Source organism: Gossypium raimondii, chromosome 11 (genome assembly GCF_025698545.1).
Source record: "Gossypium raimondii isolate GPD5lz chromosome 11, ASM2569854v1, whole genome shotgun sequence".
NCBI lineage: Eukaryota > Viridiplantae > Streptophyta > Magnoliopsida > Malvales > Malvaceae > Gossypium > Gossypium raimondii.
The window spans coordinates 11,230,641-11,250,697 of record NC_068575.1 but is presented as its reverse complement, the minus strand read 5'-3'; the positions used below and the strand labels follow the sequence as shown (position 1 = coordinate 11,250,697).

The following is a 20,057-nucleotide window of genomic DNA, read 5'->3' as shown; positions in this document are numbered from 1 at the left end:
TTGTTTTGTGTGTGTGTGAGAGAAAGATTATGAAATGAAGCATTGAAACTGGTAATTCATTTGGCTTTGTTGCTTTGCAAAATGTTAATGATGGTTTTGATACTGTGATTGCAGGCAACGGTAAATATTACTGTGGGGTCTCACGTGTGGGTTGAAGACCCAGATGAATCTTGGATTGATGGGGTGGTTTCGAAAATTACTGGAAAAGATGTTGCGATTAACACCACTAATGGAAAAACGGTATGCTTTATTACCTGTAATATCAGAAATTGATTGTGAAGGACTAGTGAAATTTTAGTACCTTCGGAATTTATCAAAATGATACAAACTTATCCTACCTAGATTCAGGACGAGCGACATGTATATGAGTATATGTCTGACATGAATGCTTTTATTATTTTCTAAGTTCTTGATTTATTTGGAACATCAATCATATTCGAATGTGTTTGTAGAAAAATGAAGAGTCACAGGTTCTTAATTTTAGTATTATGTAAAATGTATTCACTTAAGGTTTTCCTGGGATTTGAGATTGACGTTTGTCATGTTGGTTAACTTGAAGGTCACTGAAAAATTATCAAAAATATATCCAAAAGACTTGGAAGCTCCACCTGGTGGAGTTGATGACATGACAAAGCTATCTTATCTACATGAGCCTGGAGTTTTGCAGAATTTGAAAGCTAGATATGAACTCAATGAAATTTATGTAATCTTTCTCTTCCCTTCATGTAATCGCAAATGATAGTTTCATGCATTTTTGTGCTTCTTTTGGCTACACATACACATACACATACACATACACATACACACACACATATATATATCTATTATTGTTTGACATACTGGTGATGGCAGACTTATACAGGAAATATATTAATTGCTATTAATCCATTCCAAAAACTGCCTCACATCTATGATTCTCATATGATGCAACAATACAAGGGAGCCCCATTTGGGGATCTAAGTCCTCATGTTTTCGCAGTTGCTGATGTTGCATACAGGTTATTGTTTTTCTTCTTTAATTTTTCCATTTAGTTCTTTGGGTTCATATGTAGTTTGCCCTCTGAATTTGTCTAAAAGTACCTAGTTGGTACCCGAACTATTTTTTTTTACCTAGTTGTTACCTGACCTTTATCCTTTTGGACAAATTTAGGGGCAAACTAAATATTAACCCAAGTTCTTTTTATTTTGTTTTTATAATTGGTGAACAAATTTTAAATTATATCAACTTCAATCAGGGCCATGATTAATGAAAGGAAAAGCAATTCAATTCTGGTTAGTGGTGAAAGTGGAGCAGGTAAAACTGAGACCACGAAGATGCTTATGCGATACCTTGCCTTTCTTGGTGGTCGAGTTGCCACCGAAGGACGGACAGTAGAACAACAAGTTCTTGAAGTATGATCCATAACTCGTATTATCTTCCATAAAGCATGTCTTTAATTCTTGCATGATAACTGAGAAGAGCATTATATCATCCGAATGCAGTCTAATCCAGTTCTTGAAGCATTTGGCAATGCTAAAACTGTCCGAAATAACAACTCCAGGTACGACACTCCATTAAAGGAAATAACTCCAACTGATGATTAATCACTGAGAAAATATACATCAGGCAATTTATTTGATCAAATCTTTCTTGCTGCGGAAGAAACTACTCTGCTCATCACATTAATAGCATTTAATGTTCGTTATATACAAGAATCTGTAGTTTGACACTGATCTTTCCTAAAACTTTTGCTGGTGCAGTCGTTTCGGTAAATTTGTTGAGATCCAGTTTGATAAGCATGGAAGAATATCAGGAGCTGCTATCAGAACTTACCTTCTAGAGAGATCTCGCGTTTGCCAAGTTTCTGACCCTGAGCGCAACTACCACTGTTTTTATCTTCTTTGTGCGGCACCACAGGAGGTATTTTTGGCTTATTATGAGATTATCTATATATTGATGAATATTATCCATTTTTCTTTTCTTGGGGGCTTAAGTTACTATTATTGGCAGGAAGTTGATAAGTATAAGTTGGGAAACCCCAAAAGCTTTCACTATCTTAACCAGTCACGCTGCTATGAACTGGTTGGTGTAAGTGATGCCCAAGATTATCTTGCGACACGGAGAGCTATGGATATTGTCGGAATTAGTGACAAGGAGCAGGTATAACTCTTCAAGCTGCACTATTCTGCTGCATTGTGATACAAAAACGAGGAATGACCAACCTTTTTGTTTCCCAGGAAGCCATTTTCAGAGTTGTTGCTGCAATTCTCCATCTTGGAAACATTTGTTTCACTAAAGGAAAGGAAGTTGATTCATCAGTTCCGAAAGATGACCAGGCTAAGTTCCATCTGAAGACAACAGCAGAGCTTCTCATGTATATGCTTTTTCTTCATGTCACAAGGTCATTTTTTCTGGTATCTTCCCTTTCATATTGTTTAATCGTCCTGTTTCACTTCATTATAGGTGTGATGTTAATGCCTTAGAAGATGCATTGTGTAAGCGTGTTATGGTCACACCTGAGGAAGTTATAAAGAGAAGTCTCGATCCTCAAAGCGCTACAATTAGCAGGGATGGCTTGGCTAAAACACTTTATTCACGATTGTTTGACTGGTGAGAAGCTTATACATGAGATAATGTCTTATGATAAGGCAAAGCAGATTTGAATTTTCTGATGCTTAGGTAATGGTAAGTTGCATCTCTTTGTATGCAGGCTGGTAGATAAAATTAATAAGTCAATTGGACAAGATCCAAACTCGAAATTTTTAATAGGAGTCCTCGACATCTACGGCTTTGAAAGCTTTAAGACTAATAGGTATGCTCCATGCTTGTAATCTTTATAAATAGATGGACTATTGTCTTCGAGATATTGCAGAAAATTACCTTTAATTGGTTAAGCACTCTTGTGACTTCATTTCACCTTATCTCACTCTGCAGCTTTGAGCAGTTTTGTATTAACTTCACCAATGAGAAGTTGCAACAGCATTTCAATCAGGTAAGGTCTTAAATTATGTTTACCAGTAGATCTATTTTTTCAATCAGAAACTATTAATTTAATTGTTTCTGGTATATATTCTTCAGCATGTATTTAAGATGGAGCAAGAAGAGTACACAAAAGAGAAGATCAATTGGAGCTACATTGAATTTGTTGATAACCAGGATGTCCTCGACCTTATTGAAAAGGTTATATTCCCCTACACGTTATGCATATTGACCATCACCTTTTTCTTTTCTATTATTTTTCATTATTTTACTTGATGTACTTTTTCCTTCTTATATTGGCAGAAACCTGGAGGAATTGTTGCTCTTCTAGACGAAGCTTGGTATGATATTGTTCTTTCATTTATTTGCTTCAAAATTTTTCTACTTCTTCTCAAGGAAATTTAACTGTAATTCATTACATAACTTCAGTTTATGCTGCTAGTCAATGAACAACATAATTACTGTCTTGTTAACTATATTTTTCAGCATGTTCCCGAAATCAACTCATGAAACTTTTGCAAACAAGCTTTATCAGACGTTTAAGAACCACAAGAGATTCATTAAGCCGAAATTGTCTCGCACTGATTTCACCATTGCTCATTATGCTGGAGATGTATGTTCCCATTAGCAAAGTGCTTATGAGTAAATAGTTGGAGGTGATATGTCAATTATGATTCCTAACAACATTCCTTTTCAGGTTCTATACCAATCTGATCAATTTTTGGACAAAAACAAGGATTATGTGGTTCCTGAACATCAAGACTTGTTGAGTGCTTCCAAATGTTCGTTTGTATCAGGTCTTTTCCCTCCACTTCCAGAAGAAACATCTAAATCATCCAAGTTTTCTTCAATTGGTTCTCGTTTTAAGGTAGTTTTGCTTTATGTTTGTCTTCATGATTTTCGTTGAGTCCCTTGTATCAATTGACTTCATTACACTGCCGCGAATAACTTGTTATATGCTGCAAGAGCTAGAGGATTAACACTGTCTTGATAAATGATGCTGCAGCTCCAACTACAGTCTCTAATGGACACATTAAATTCTACGGAACCTCACTACATCCGATGTGTAAAGCCGAACAACCAACTTAAACCTGCTATATTTGAGAATGTTAATATCATGCAACAACTCCGTTGTGGTGTGAGTACATATATCTTCTTTTATGATCCCATTTTTTCCATTTTGAACTGGTTTTTATCATATCTTCTCTCTTAGATGTTTTAACTAGAAGTTGGTCTTGTAGGGTGTTCTAGAGGCAATCAGAATCAGTATGGCTGGATATCCAACTCAAACCTTTCTTTGAATTCATTAACCGATTCGGGCTGCTTCATCCTGAGGCTTTGGAAGGAAAGTAAGTTGAGCACTTTTAGTTTAAATTCATGATTAACTGCCATGACAAATGGTAAAATTCTGTTTGACAAAAGAGATTGGAGCTATGAATTTATTGCTGCACTCTACTGGTTACAACTGAAAACTAATGTCAATGCTTTTCTCCTTGATTTCATCTGTAATCAGCTATGATGAAAAGGTTGCTTGCCAGAAGATTCTGGAAAAGGCCGGACTTCAAGGGTATCAAGTAATACAACAATTTTAATGCAACTGTTGGAACTGTTATATTCTTTGACCTATGTCCTTTTGCTTCTTCTCTATACATGCTTTAGGACTAAAAAGTTGCATACATTAGTACTTTATAATTGTAATATTGTACTGAGGAAGCATAATTAATTGATCTCAAAATGGTTTTTGCAGATAGGCCTAACAAAGATCTTTCTTAGAGCTGGTCAGATGGCAGAATTAGATGCAAGGAGAGCAGAAGTACTCAATACTGCTGCCAAAACTATACAGCGGCGGATTCGTACCCATATATCTCGTAAAAGATTCCTTGCAATACAAAAGGCATCTATTAATCTTCAGGCCATTTGTAGAGGTGAGTGTTAAAAAGAAATATACTGTAACGACCTCTGATCTTAGTCTATGTTCTGGTGGGTTTCGATAGTATCTTGCTGTTTATTTTGAGTTAACTCTTCTATGGGGAATGCGAAACAAGATATAGGGAGACTGAGACGTCTAACATGCTAATTAACTACCTTATGTATAATATGTAGGAAGATTGGCTTGCAAAGTTTATAGTAACAAGAGAGAGCAGGCAGCAGCTTTGAAAATTCAGAAGAACATAAGGAGGCACCAATCTAGACAAGCCTATAAGAAGCTTCATGTATCAGCCCTTGTCTTACAGACAGGCATGAGGGCAATGGCTGCTCATAATGAATTGAGATTCAGGAAGTTAAATAAAGCGGCTACATTGGTTCAGGTTATATTCTAAATCATATTAGGTTGCTTGAAATATTTGCTCCTTGTCTATCCATTTCAGAATTGTCCTTGTTTAAAATGGAAAAACAAAACATTGCAGGCTCGATGGCGTTGTCGCAGAGCTGCTACATATTATAAGAAGCTCAAAAGAGGATGTATAGTGACACAAACCAGGTGGAGGGGAAGAGTTGCAAGAAGAGAGCTTAGAAAGCTCAAAATGGTCTGTGTTGGATTATCTTCTTCTACAGTCTTTATAAAATTTCTTTCTTTCTAATAGTCCTTCTTATCTGGCAGGTTTTGAATCTTTTTGTGTACTGCACTATGTCCATCAACTGATGTTTCATATTGCTGTCTTGACATGATGTTGTTATAGAATTTAACATCACTAATCAACTGATCTGTGTTTTTCTCAATAAGCTTATAGCAGTTTTCTTGGTGCAAAACATACATCAAGCACGGTGCTTCTTCCAAGGACAAACGTTTGATTTTCTTTCTATTAATGCTTTCCATTTTTCCTTGATTTTATATGTAGGCTGCAAGGGAAACAGGTGCACTAAAAGAAGCGAAGGATAAGCTTGAAAAGAATGTGGAGGAACTTACTTGGCGTTTACAGCTTGAGAAACGTTTAAGGGTAACTATTTAATCATGCAGACCGATAATGTTTGGTAGAGAAGTGCTAAACCATGAAACATGACAGTTCTAATGGAAGTTTCCCGGTTGTATCTGTGTAATAACAAGCAATAATGTCAACATTCTAGAATTTCATCAGTTTTTAAGTGTTTCGAAATCTGCAGATAGTATACTGTATCCTATGCTGCTTTCTTTTATATATATATATATTCATTGAAAGCCTTGAAACCATGTATGCAGACTGATCTAGAAGAAGCAAAAGCTCAGGAGGTAGCAAAACTGCAAAACACATTGCAAGAAATGCAGAAAACAATTGATGAAACCAATCAATTGCTTGAAAAAGAACGAGAGTCTGCAAAGAAAGCCATCGAAGAAGCGCCTCCTGTCGTACAAGAGAAAGAAGTTTTAGTTGAAGATACAAAGCAAATTGAATCTCTAACAGAAGAATTGGAAACCCTAAAGGTATAAAGGTTTAATTTACAATTAGTATGTGGTACTTATTTTTCATTTAATGGATCAAGCAAGTAATAGAACATAAACAATTTGCTCTAGAACAGAATTATATACTCGAATATACTGCAGTTGATTATAAATAGCTTATGATCTTGACATTGCTGTTATGTCCAAACAGACCTCATTAGACTCGGAAAAACAAAGAGCAGACAGTGCTGAAGAAAAATACAATGAACTCAAAGAGTCAAGTGAAGAAACTGGAAAAAAACTGGACGAAACAGAAAAAAAACTTAAACAACTCCAGGACACATTGAGAGGGTAGTGTATGAACAATAATTTTCCGTACTAGTTTACCATAAATGCTCATGGTTTTCCTTTTTTTCAAGAACATATAATGCATGAGTTTTATACTGTTGAAATTCTTGCTCACTTCCATATATCACCACATTAAACTCATCGTGACATGGTTACTTGAAATCAGGTTAGAGGAGAAGCTCACTAATCTAGAATCGGAGAATAAAGTACTACGGCAACAGGCTGTATCTATGACTCCAAATAAGTTCCTTTCTGGACGCTCGAGATCGATTTTGCAGGTATTTAGAATAATAACGAGCTTCTAAATATTTCCAATTTAACTTTTATTGTCTCAAAGGACTAAGGAGATTTACCTGCTGTCTAATGATTGGCAGAGAGGTTCTGAAAGTGGGCATCTAGAACCAAGGGTACCCATTGTGAGTAAATTTCTTATAACTTTATGCTATAAAAGGAGTCAAGAAAACGAAATAAAATCCCATACATGGTGTTCTTTGTTGTCTAAAATTCCTTGTTCTGAACGAAGTATTTTAACAGGATCTTCACAGCAGCTCAATAAACCATAGAGAGCCACACGAAGTGGAGGAGAAACCGCAAAAATCACTAAATGAGAAACAACAGGAAAACCAGGATTTGCTCATTCGATGTATTGCGCAACATTTAGGCTTTGCAGGGAACAGGCCTATTGCAGCTTGTATCATTTACAAATGTCTTCTGCAATGGAGATCGTTCGAAGTTGAGCGAACTAGTGTCTTTGATCGGATCATTCAGACTATAGGCAATGCTATTGAGGTGGAAGTGTCAAACTTTTGTACCAACTTTTCTGAAAGATATGGTTAGAAACCTCAGATTCTTAAGGCTGATTGTTGGCATTTTAATTTCAGACCCAGGATAACAATGATGTCTTGGCCTATTGGTTATCCAATGCCTCCACACTTCTCTTGCTACTCCAGCGCACATTAAAAGCTAGTGGTGCTGCTGGAATGACTCCACAACGCCGTCGATCATCATCAGCTACTTTGTTTGGGAGAATGACTCAAGTAAAAAGCTTTCTCACTAATGCCAAATCATGACGTTCAGGAAATAACATTTCTGTAACTAATCAATGTGTTGCTATTATTTTCTTAAAGAGTTTCCGTGGAGCTCCACAAGGTGTCAGTCTTGCCTTAATTAATGGAGGCGTCACCGCTGGGGTGGACACGTTACGGCAAGTTGAAGCCAAGTACCCAGCCTTGCTTTTTAAGCAACAGCTTACAGCATATGTGGAGAAGATATATGGAATGATCAGAGATAATTTGAAGAAAGAAATTTCACCATTGCTTGGATTGTGCATACAGGTAACATATATATCAGAATCAGATTATGTGAAAGCAGTAATCAGAAGAAATAAACCACAACTACATCTATGACTCATATATGGATACAATGATATAGGCACCAAGAACATCCAGAGCAAGCTTGGTCAAAGGAGCATCGCGATCCGTTGCAAATACTGCAGGCCAACAGGCTTTGATTGCTCACTGGCAAGGGATTGTGAAGAGCCTTGGAAATTTCTTGAACACGTTGAAACTAAATTTTGTTAGTTTTCACATCCATTTTCCCCCCTTCTTATTCATATCTCTAGCTTGTCTTCTGCACAGAGCTTCAAACTAAAGTTTCAAACTGAACTTAGTTCCGCTGAGTCTTTAAGTATTCATATCTTTACTATTTGCAATGTATGTTTAAGCAAGATTTCCCCAAGGATTAATGTTGTTTGATTCCCTTTACAGGTACCTCCATTCTTAGTCCGTAAGGTGTTTACACAGATATTCTCATTCATCAATGTTCAGCTATTCAACAGGTTACTGTTCATGCTGTTACTTTAATGCTTTACGCTTGGTTTTTCTGCTGTATGCAGAAAACTTTTTATATGGCATACCAATACACTATTCTATTGCAGTCTTTTGTTGAGGAGAGAGTGTTGTTCATTCAGTAATGGTGAATATGTTAAAGCTGGGTTAGCTGAACTTGAACACTGGTGTTATGAGGCAACCGATGAGGTACCTTTAACTGCCTCCCTGTTTGCTTTCTGGTTCAAGGAGAATACTTGCAAAACTTGATAGATCTGTAAATGCAGTATGCAGGTTTAGCTTGGGATGAGCTCAAGCATATACGGCAGGCCATCGGTTTTCTAGTATGTTCCCATTCTTACAACACTTTAGATTTGTTCTTTCATTTTCTTGTTATGACATTCAGGAATAAAAGAAGTAGTGCACGATGTCAATGTTATTCTCTTTTTGATTTAGGTAATACATCAAAAATCTAAGAAAACACTTGATGAAATAAGCCACGATCTTTGTCCGGTAAGCCACTGACATCACTACTTTCCAAATCTTCCCTGGATTTGAAGCCTCAAGCGATTTTCATTTTTCACCTACAGGTCCTCAGTATACAGCAGCTGTATCGTATTAGTACGATGTATTGGGACGACAAGTATGGCACGCATAGTGTGTCCCCGGATGTAAGTTTCAAGAGATGCAGTTTGTCAAACTAGATTAAAAGATATCCACTAGTTTAATAATATGACTTGGGCTCGATTATCTAGGTAATAGCCAATATGAGAGTGTTGATGACAGAAGATTCCAACAATGCAGTTAGTAATTCCTTCTTGCTGGATGATGATTCAAGGTTAGCATTTACATTCCACTATGTGATGATGATCTATTTGGCCCTCTACCTTTGTTTTTCACCATTTAGGATGCATTGCTCTTAAAGCTAATTGAAAACATTACCTGGAAACCAGCTGAGCTCGTTTTTTAACGGACTTCCCACAACTTTTATCGTTTTGCAGCATTCCATTTTCAGTTGACGACCTATCAAAGTCGATGGAACAAATAGACATTGCGGACATCGAACCACCACCACTTATTCGCGAGAACATAGGCTTTAGTTTCTTGTTGCCACGTTCAGATTAATCCAATCTGATTCCAGCAATGGATTGCTTCTTCCAAGGTGTAGATTCACCTTCCAACCTCGTTAACGGTGAATGTCCTTAAGGTGTTCATTCATCTTGCTTTAAGACTAGAAATATTTGTCCAAAATTTTGTTTCCACATTATAGGTCATTGATTCAAAGAGGAATATGTCTTTGTTCCCTACTTAGCACAGTCGTCTAAATTTTCACTTATGTTGTACAATTAGTTCATCTTTTTTTATCTATGGGAAAAATAATTAAAGCAGAGAACTATTTTCACATTTTGCAGTATTTCTAGTCCAATCTTCTAGCCAATTATTTCACTATGTAACATTTCCTCAGTTTATTCTTTTCCATGAACACACTATTACTACCAATAAATGCAGGACTTTGAATAATTAGTACCATATACTATGACAGTCCAAGAACTCATGACATGAGGTATAGTCATCAAATGAAAGGAAAAAGTCACCAATCTAAGAACTAATCACCAAGAAATAATATTTTTTTTTGACATATCAAGAAAATTGAAGTTTTCCTCCCATACTTGTACACTTGGAAAGATACTTAAAAAGAACAATTCCCTCAAAACTTGCTTTTTCCTTCATTGTTCACCAAGAAAACAATAATTTTGGCCATCCATGACCCAACTACTAACATTCAATCACATATTCATGATATATATATATATATATATATATATCAATGCCACTAAAACAACAAAATGAAGATAGTTTCCTGAGTCGCAAGTAGAATATGAATGGGGTTGTCTTAAAAACACTGGACAGAACATCCAATGCTTAAACTGACACAAACCCAGATGTCAAAATGAGATGATCGACCCAAAAAATGCAAGTTTAACAAGACGAAATGCCCTTCAAAGAAAAAAATAATCTTATGTTTTTTATCTTGTTTGGCTATAGAGAAAGAGAGTATCCTTAAAAGGCTTGATAAAAGGAGGAACCAACTGGGAGAGCTTCCTCAAAATAATCGGAAAAGTAAATAAAAAAGAATTTTTGAAGTCAAAAGTCAAAACTATACTAGTAAAAGTGTTTATGTGCAGTCGGATTCGGGTTGGACCCGGAAATAAGATAAACGGGTTTGAGTTTACCAAAAAAAGGTTCATGGGAGTGGGATATTGGGCTGTCTAAATTTCAAAAAAGAAATTAATAATAATAATTAAAACTTTACTTAACCTGGTAACGGCGTCGTTCGGCTTTTCTTCTCTGGTGCTGCTAGTTCAAGCTTTGCTGCAGATTTCTAAAATTGGATTTATCATTCGTTTTCTTTGATCAGTTATTTCATTGGAAACGATAATCGGCTGGAATTCAAGATGGAAACTTTCATAAATCCCAAATCACTTTTTCATTTACTTTTATTACCATGTTTGCTTCTCTACAGTTCAATTGCATACAATTCTTCTCCTGTCGAAGCCGCCATGCATACTAACAATTGGGCTGTCTTAGTTTGCACCTCTCGTTTCTGGTAATAAAAACCTCAATTTGTGCACTTTTTCTATATTTCCCTTTTTTTTTTCTTTCCTTTCATTGAGTTTTAGGATCAAATGAATCATACCCGTGTGATATTGGGGATAATTAAGATAACCCATCTTTTTTTTCCCTTAATTTTTTGTTTGATTTGATTTCTAGCTATATTTGTTTGGCACCAGTCTGAAGTTGAGAGGATATAGGATAGACTTTTAGATGCTATTTTGATGTGTAATTCATTTGATTGTTTGAACTCTGTGGCTTTGTTTGATTATGTCATTGTAAGTTTGATATAATGAAACTCTGCCTCTTTGTACTCTGAGAAACTTTTTTGTGTTTTGATATTTGCTTATTTTCTTTGTGCAAGTCCTTTTGACCCCTCAAACTAGTGGTAATTACTAATGATGAATAAACTATCAGCTTTCCGTTTTTCTTTATTAGAAGCTATTCTTTTGTTAGTGCTGGTGAGGTGTTCCCAGTTGATGATTTCAAAGCAAATGCTTTTTTTTCTTCTGGTTTATCAATGCAAAAGCAAATTCAAATGTGGTAATGGCTGTGGTCAAGGTTCTGCTCCTCATAAAATTCTCTTTTCTCACCTTTCTATCTTCTGGAGCAATGAAATATTTAGATGTTTGTATGGACAGCTATCTCTTTAGTTTCTGTCACTTAACAAGGAAGACAAATTCGAACAAGGTTGCACTACACTATTTTTAACATCCTTTCTCTTACTGTATTTGATCAGCTAAAACAGAGCACAATGTAGAGTCCTGAAATTGTTAATTGAAATAATTGTGACTTTTCCCTTTCAGGTTTAACTATCGTCACATGGCTAACACTTTATCCTTGTATAGGTAACCAGGCACTAGCCTAGTCTTTTTCTTTTTCTTTTTTTCAGTTATAATTTGTTTATTTTGGTTAATTTTTTCCTTTGTTTGGATTTCCAGGACAGTTAAGCGACTTGGAATACCTGATGAGAGGATAATACTCATGCTTGCAGATGACATGGCCTGCAACACTAGAAACAAGTACCCTGCTCAAGTTTTCAATAATGAGAACCATAGACTCAACCTTTATGGAGATAATGTTGAGGTTAGTTCTTAGTGATCAATTACTTAATTGTTGCATGTTGTGCTTGAAGGGTTGTCCTTTTCCCCCCTTTTATTACTCTGTTCATTTGACCAACCCTAATTTATCCAAGTTGTAATCACTCAGGTAGATTATCGAGGTTATGAAGTAACAGTGGAAAATTTTTTGCGTGTTTTAACTGGACGTCATGAGACTGCTGTTCCAAGATCAAAGCGGCTTTTGAGTGATGAAGGCAGTCACATTCTTCTATATATGACAGGGCATGGGGGAGATGAGTTTTTAAAGTTTCAAGACTCGGAGGAACTACAGAGTCATGATTTAGCTGATGCTGTGAAACAGATGAAAGAAAAGCACAGGTGAGAACATAGGAAAAAGCAAATGATACTATTTATCTACCCAATACTTTAAAGCAATGTTTTGCTTTATATGCACTTTGCTGATGGTCTATAGTTGTAATTGCTATGCTAAAATGGACTCAGATTGTTGCTGATGCTGCAAATTCAGATTTAAGGAATTGCTGATAATGGTGGACACTTGTCAAGCAGCCACTCTCTTCAATCAGGTTTTTATCTGCTTTAAATAGAGCTTTACTTCCTCAAATATAACATTATTCAATTTTTTGCCATAAATTTATGCATTTCTGATAGGAATATTGCTCTTTGACCATTTATTTATGTGGAAAATGTGTTTATTTGTCAAAAGATTCAATTTTATTCGAACTTCAAATAGATCCATCGCTGCATGAAATCACATTTTAGCCCACCTCCTGATAAGTATATTGTCATATACATTTGCAATTCAGGACTGTTTTTGATCGCTTATAGATGCGACATTCTGAAACTTCTATGTTTGTAGGCAATAAAATGCACCTTATCTGATAACTGATCTGATGCTAAATTGATGATCTTTTTCTCTATTTTGCAGCTTCAGTCCCTGGCTGCTTTTGGCTATTGGAAGTAGCATGAAGGAGAGAACTCAGATTCACATCACTTGGATTCTGATGTAAGTGATCAGAGGAAATTGTTTTTCCATTTTAGCACCCTTTGAATGACATGTCCCCCCCAAAAAATGCAATGCATGTATGTATTTATCACCTAAGTGGTATCAGGTTTTGGTAGGTTGGCTTCCTGGTTACACAGATACATGTTCTCATTCTTATTCATTTCTTATTTTACTGTAGGTTGGTGTATCAGTTGTGGACCGTTTCACCTATTATACCCTTGCTTTTTTTGAGAGGCTAAATATATATGACAATGCCTCATTGAGCAGGTACATCCGCTTCAGAATTTGTAATAATAAGATAGCTACTTTTGTTTTCGCACTGAAGTGTCTTAAAATCCTTATTGAGCTTTTTCTTGTCAAGTATTTCAATTTTCTTGTATTCTATTTAGCATGCTTTTCTCAATTGAAGTTTTCTCTCCTCATCCATTTAAGTTGGTTTTTCTTTTTGGCATATTTGTCACTTCCTCGGCATTTTCATCTGAAAAGTAAACTCTGGTTTTCTGGTTATTTTCAGTCTTTTCAGTTCTTACAATCCAAGTTTGTTGATGTCTACCGCATATTACCGCAAGGATCTATACAAGCGACGTTTGGAGGAGGTATGAAGTTTCCAAATCTGTTTTTAATATTAATATTTGTGCCTCTATATGTTTTTAGATGCTTGTACTTTGTACTTCTCTAATATTTTTGTGAGGAAGCTTTAGTGCCTATTGCCGGTAATAAATTTCTTACTATCAGCTGTATATGCTTGTGTTGGTGAATCTAGTGTTGCACCATGAGAGGAGTGTGCGAAATTTCAAACTTTCTCCTATCAAATCTGCATTATTTATTGCCTGTATTATTGTTGGTACAGTTTTCAGTGATTGAAATTTTGTATCGTGATGAAGTGCTATGTACAATACCTAAGATCGAGGCATCGTGTAACCAAGTTGCTTTCTCTCTAGGTACCTGTTACAAACTTCTTTGGCTCAGTCATGGAAACGATACATACTGATGCAGCCTACAAAGCCCTTTCAAGGAGAAATTCTGGCAGGTTTGAAGACGAAATGTCTTTGGATCAGTCAGTGCACCACATCGAGAGAAGAATGTTGATAAAAGTAAATGATGGGTACGAAATTCACGACATTAACCCTGAGGTGATTGTTTGTTCCCTTCCCTTCCGCAGTTATCTACTTGCTTTAATCTATATATGATCCCTAGCTTACAGTAGGGAAATGCACAAGTTATTGCAGGGTGAAGAAGGTGCTTCTAAATGTCCATGGAGTACCTTCCGTAACAAGTTTCAAAAGGCTGAAAATGTTGATTCCTTAGTGAACTATGGCTTGGTAGCAATGATTCCTTTGTTGGTGATTTCGACATGGCTGGTTCAGTGATCTCTCTCATTACACTTTCTAAAAAAAGGACTGTATTTGCTATAGCTTTGGTACAAATTTGTTTACTCTGAAGCTTGTATTCATTGATTTTGATGATAACTTTAATGTTCATCAACGCCTCTTTCTCCTGGCAAACTATTTCCTTGAATCACAATAGAAACAAAGAAGGGTAAGGCGACATATAGTCTTAAGAACTTGAATACAATGTGAATATAAAACGATAGTACAGCCTCCATCCACAAAGTAATTAATGTTCTACAGGATTTCCAGTTGATTTTGAGTGTGGCAGCCTTTAATTTCAACAATTTACGCGAGTCATCATGAAAATGCAACTACCCAACCAAGAAGAATCATTAGTCAATCCACAACAGTAAGTCAACCTCAGCTTTTATAAGCAAAATTGATAGCTTTTATCAACCTTATTTTTAAATCAAAGGAAGCAACCTTCTTGGTGTTTATTAAGGGCTACCTCTCCTTGCTGCTGTTTATTCCTCATTCGATCCATGGCTTAATGTTGCAAACTTATGAAGCTAGTGGACAGCTTCCCCTAATAGCTGAAGCTCTGGAAGCTGAGTAAACCAACCCTCCGCTCAAGACTAGCTACTCATCATGAACAGAAGAAATGATGAAGCATGTTTGTTCCTCCAGGACCACCTCCAAGACCTCACCACTGCCACCTATAATTTTCATAAATTTTATGTACTTCCCTTTCTCTCCCTGATGAATAAATTTGGGTAATTTTTTAATCCTCTCTGTTTTTAATCTGGGAAATTAATTTTTATTCCAGGCTTTATATGCTTCCTTTTAAAGAGACAATTCAATAATGAACTCTGGAATTCAAATTCCCTGTGGTTCCAGTTAAAAATGGTTAGATTTTAGCGGAGAGGTTTAGAAATGCTGAGAAAAATTGAAGCTACTAGAGTTTGATGTTCTAGGTTTTAACTTTCACCTATTCTCTATATTTAAATTGTCTGACTTGAAGTTCGGGGACAATATTCGGTTTTTTCTCAATTTTATTAAATTGATTTAACCCATTATAATTTATAAAAACTAACCAAATCCATTATAACTTAGCCGCTTCCAATCGGTTAATCCACTTTGGGTTATTGTGATCTTTATTTTATAAATTATAAATATATTTTAAACAATCAAAAAACATTAAATCAAGTGTTTTTCAGTCGAAATAATAAAAAAATCCAGTCAAATCAAAATCAACTAAATTGACTCAATCGATTTAACTAATTTTCTCGATTTAAACCGAAATTTATTCTTTAGCCTATCTAGTTTGAATCTAAATATATTTTGATTGTACTCTTCAATACTTGTATTTTATTAGAGTTAATTTAGATAAATATGATTGGTAATTATAATTTCAATCACAATCTAAAATGCAATTGTTAGGTTTTAGCATTAAAGTTCTAATTAGTTAATTAATCACTGAAAACCAATAAGCAAAGCAAGTCAGGTCCCATACAAAACTAGACATGATTAAACAAATTCTGATGCAAATATTAACGCATACGAATACCATCAATCCATAAAAGTGTGTTGGAATGCCATCTTCAACCTTAAAATGTGATTCCCCTATATCTATTTTTCATATATTTAGAATTTAATCACTTTATATTTATGTCAAAATTTTAATTCTTTTATTTTTAGATTTAAAAGTAGGGTAAACTATACCTATGGTCACTTTTATTTATTTCAAAGTTACGTTTTAAATGTAATACCCCTACCCGTATTCGTTGTCGAAATAGGGTATGAGGCATTACCGATTTTACCGAATAAATTTTTCGTTATTACGAGTTAAATACTATTCATTTATCGAAACATGTCATGATCGCCCCTTAGATGGGCCTCAAGCCCAAAACATACATCGGGACCAAACCGGATTAAATCGAAACCATAAGAAAGTTTTCAAAATCTCAAAGTTTTTTTTTAACATATTCATAAGATAACCTCATTGCCATACCAATGGCTAACCATACATTCATTTCACATTAACATTTACTTTACTAGCTTATACATGCCATTGATTTCCAAAATAAAGTTTCTTTATATACTGAGATCTTGAGGTTGATAATGTGATACGTCTCTAACCGAATCCGACCTCCGAGCTCTTAACAATACAAAACAGGGAAAAAGAAAGGTGGTAAGCACTTTGTGCTTAGTAAGCTCATGTAACAAGAATTAAACTTACCTAATACTTTCAATTCAATGCAATAAACATTCATACACCCATTCAATACATTATTCCCTATCATGCACAAACTCAACATTCAAATTAGTCCAATAATTTCCATGTATCGAGAATATATACAATGATTGATGAGCTCATTAATTTCATGATTTCCATTTCCTTGTTATTTTTCCATATTGATGCCGTTGAACTACTTGGAATTTCAATAGATTTTCAGGGTACACCTAAGTGTACAAACCGGATCCGTCAATTCATATTCATGTGCGCACATTTCCATTTCAAAGAGCACATTCCGTGAACCTCATCCTTACAATGGGATTACCGGTCAGGCTAAATCCCTATAATACAAACTCATAGAGTATTGTCGGGATTACCATCCAAAGCTAAATCTCGCAACGACAATTACTCTAATGAGCTTGGATCTAAATTACCACCAAAGCTAAATTCAGATCCTAATTAGGATTACCCGTCCGGCTAAATCCATTTTTCACATATTCTTCAGGAGGGCTATATCAGGATAGGATCACCCGTCCGGGCTAGATCCTTTTTACCGTCAATTTCTTTTCAGAGATCCATCGAATTTTCCTTTTATTCAACCGGGATTTATTTTCTCTTTTCATCAAGAATATCAATACTTCATCAATTATCATACGGTAAACATCCAAATCATATTCACATCAAGAAAAAATTTAAGAATATAATTCAAGTTACACGAACTTACCTCGATACCTGTTTGTAAACAAAAATCTACTAATCCCGAACTTTTTCTTTTTCTCGATCTAGCTTCGTATTTAAATTTTCTGGATCTAAATAAATAAATTTAATCATTAATCTAATACATTTCATGCTCATATGTAACATTCTTTATAATTCAATTATTATTTATAGTGCATTCAAAGCTGTCTCATTGAGTCATAGTCACTAAATTATTTATATCTTGAGCTACGGAACTCCAAATTAAGATCCGCTAATTTTTCCAGAAACTAGACTCTACATATCTTCTTACCATAAAATTTTCATAATTTTTGGTTTATCCAATAAGTACAGTTTATTTTGAAATTTTCCCTGTTTCACTGTTCGACAGTTCCGACCCTCTTCACTAAAAATTAATTATCTCATTGTAAAATATTCGGATGATGTTCTCACTTGTTTCTTTTGAAAATAGACTCATTAGGGATTTTAAACATATAAATTTAAGCCCCTAATTATTTTTCTCCTATTTTTGATGATTTTCCAAATTCAGAACAGGGGATTCCGAATTCATTCTGACATTGTCTCACAAAATCTATTATATCTCATGATTTACAATTACATTGCTTACACTGTTTCTTTTATAAGAAACTAGACTCAATAAGATTTAATTTTATATTTTATTCATCATATAATTCGATCTCTACAATTTTTGGTGATTTTTCCAATTTAGACTACTGCTGCTGTCCAAAACGGTTTTAGTGCATGATGTTAATTACCATTTTTCCCCAAGCTTTCAATAAATGATAATTTCATCCCTGCTCAATTAACCTCTCAATTGAGCTGATTTTTTTCAATTAACACTTTATCCCATCACTTTAAACTATTTTATCACCTTTGGAAATCAGAACTTTAGCACTAGACTTTAATTCCAAACATTTTCAAAATTAGGTCCTACAAATCAATTTCTTTTGAAATTACCTAATAAAATCATCTCATAAAAAAATTAAAGCTTCAATTTCATGCTATTTCATCATAAACTTCCAGTACATATTCATAGCAACTTTCAATTTCATTCATAAAATCAAAACTAATGAATTTAGTAATAGGACCTAGTTGTAAAAGTCTTAAAAACACAAAATTTCAAGAAAAGTCAAGGATTAACTCACTTGGTGAAAAAATTATGAAAAATCAGCTTGAAGAAACTGTTAGGACATTTTTGGCTGATGAGAATACAGAAAATATGAAGAGAATTCTAGATATTCCAATTTGGTCCTATTTTTATGTTATTAAATTTTGTTATTTTCCCATTTTACTCTTATTTCATTAATTCTCCTGATTTTTCTTAGCTTATGCCGCCTAAAATATCTCCTTTTGGGATTATTTGCAATTTATATCCTCCTTATATAACAATTGAGCTATTTAATCCTTCTAATAACTTTTACACATTTTTAATTTAGTCCTTTTCACTTAATTGACTACCCAAACATTAACATTTTCTAACTAAATTTTAGTGCCATATTACTAACATTCATAAATATTTATAAAAATATTTTCGACTCGATTTTATGAGATCAAGGTTTTGATACATTGTTTTTACCTAATTTCTTCAAAACTTCTTTTCCTAATTAACCACTAAATCGGTAAAAAATTTCTACCGATATTTTCATACAATTTTCCTATCATATCAATATTCATGCAAAATATTAAAATAAATTTCTCTTTAAATCGGATTTGTGGTTACAAAACCACTATTCCGATAACCTTGAATTTGGGTCATTACAACTCTCCCCCCTTTAAGGATTTTCGTCCTCGTAAATCTTACCAGAAAAGAGGTTCGGGTATTGTTTCCTCATTGCCTCCTCCGGTTCCCACGTCGCTTCCTCTATCCCGTTCTTTTGCCATAATACTTTCACCAAATTTATCTTTTTATTTCTAAGCTCCTTTGTTTCCTGTGCCAATATATTTACCGGTTCTTCATTGCAAGTCATATCTGGCTGAATCTCCACTTCTGTAGGAGAAATAATATGTGAAGGATCTGATCGATACCGTCGTAGCATAGACACATGAAAAACATTATGAATTCTATCGAGTTCCAGTGGTAATTCCAATCGATAAGCGACTGGTCCAATTCTTTTTATGATTTCATATGGCCGGTAAATCTGGACTCAATTTACCCTTCGACGAACCGAGAACTTTCTTCCAAAGGGACACTTTTAAGAATATCTTATCACCCACCGAAATTCAATCTCTTTTGTTTAAGATCGCATATGACTTCGACGATCAAAAGTCGCTTTTAGACTATCCCGAATCACTTTTACTTTTCTTCATTTCCCAAATCAAATCAACCCCATGTATCTTCTTTTCACCGAGCTCATCCAATATAATGATGTTCTACATTTTCTACCATACAAAGCTTCATACGAGCCATTTTAATATCGGATCGATAATCTTATTGTAAGCAAATTCAATCAAAGGTAGATACCTCTCCCAATTACCTTCAAACTCTAATATACAACATCGGAGCATATCTTCCAATACCTGAATTACACGCTCAGATTGGCCATCTGTCTGAGGATGAAATGCAGTGCTGAAATACAACTGAGTA

The 20,057-nt window shown here is 34.8% G+C and overlaps 1 protein-coding gene and 1 pseudogene across 1 annotated transcript; both read left to right on the top strand.

Annotated features, from left to right (window-relative positions):
• Positions 1-610: 610 nt before the first annotated feature.
• LOC105804666 (myosin-9) lies at positions 611-9,875 on the top strand. The gene is given in 37 exon segments (XM_012637362.2): positions 611-703; positions 853-998; positions 1,236-1,392; positions 1,483-1,541; positions 1,741-1,900; positions 1,991-2,140; positions 2,218-2,354; positions 2,444-2,590; positions 2,691-2,792; positions 2,915-2,972; positions 3,059-3,160; positions 3,263-3,300; positions 3,446-3,572; positions 3,657-3,827; positions 3,966-4,097; positions 4,201-4,244; positions 4,246-4,308; positions 4,473-4,533; positions 4,707-4,884; positions 5,063-5,268; positions 5,368-5,487; positions 5,800-5,898; positions 6,138-6,359; positions 6,529-6,668; positions 6,832-6,943; positions 7,040-7,081; positions 7,200-7,454; positions 7,547-7,702; positions 7,793-7,999; positions 8,097-8,240; positions 8,432-8,502; positions 8,602-8,701; positions 8,779-8,835; positions 8,948-9,004; positions 9,082-9,162; positions 9,247-9,329; positions 9,493-9,875. Coding segments are annotated over 37 exon segments (4,386 nt in total). The 5' UTR covers positions 611-625; the 3' UTR covers positions 9,617-9,875.
• Positions 9,876-10,794: 919 nt separating this feature from the next.
• On the top strand, positions 10,795-14,694 carry LOC128034699 (uncharacterized; annotated as a pseudogene).
• Positions 14,695-20,057: the final 5,363 nt, after the last annotated feature.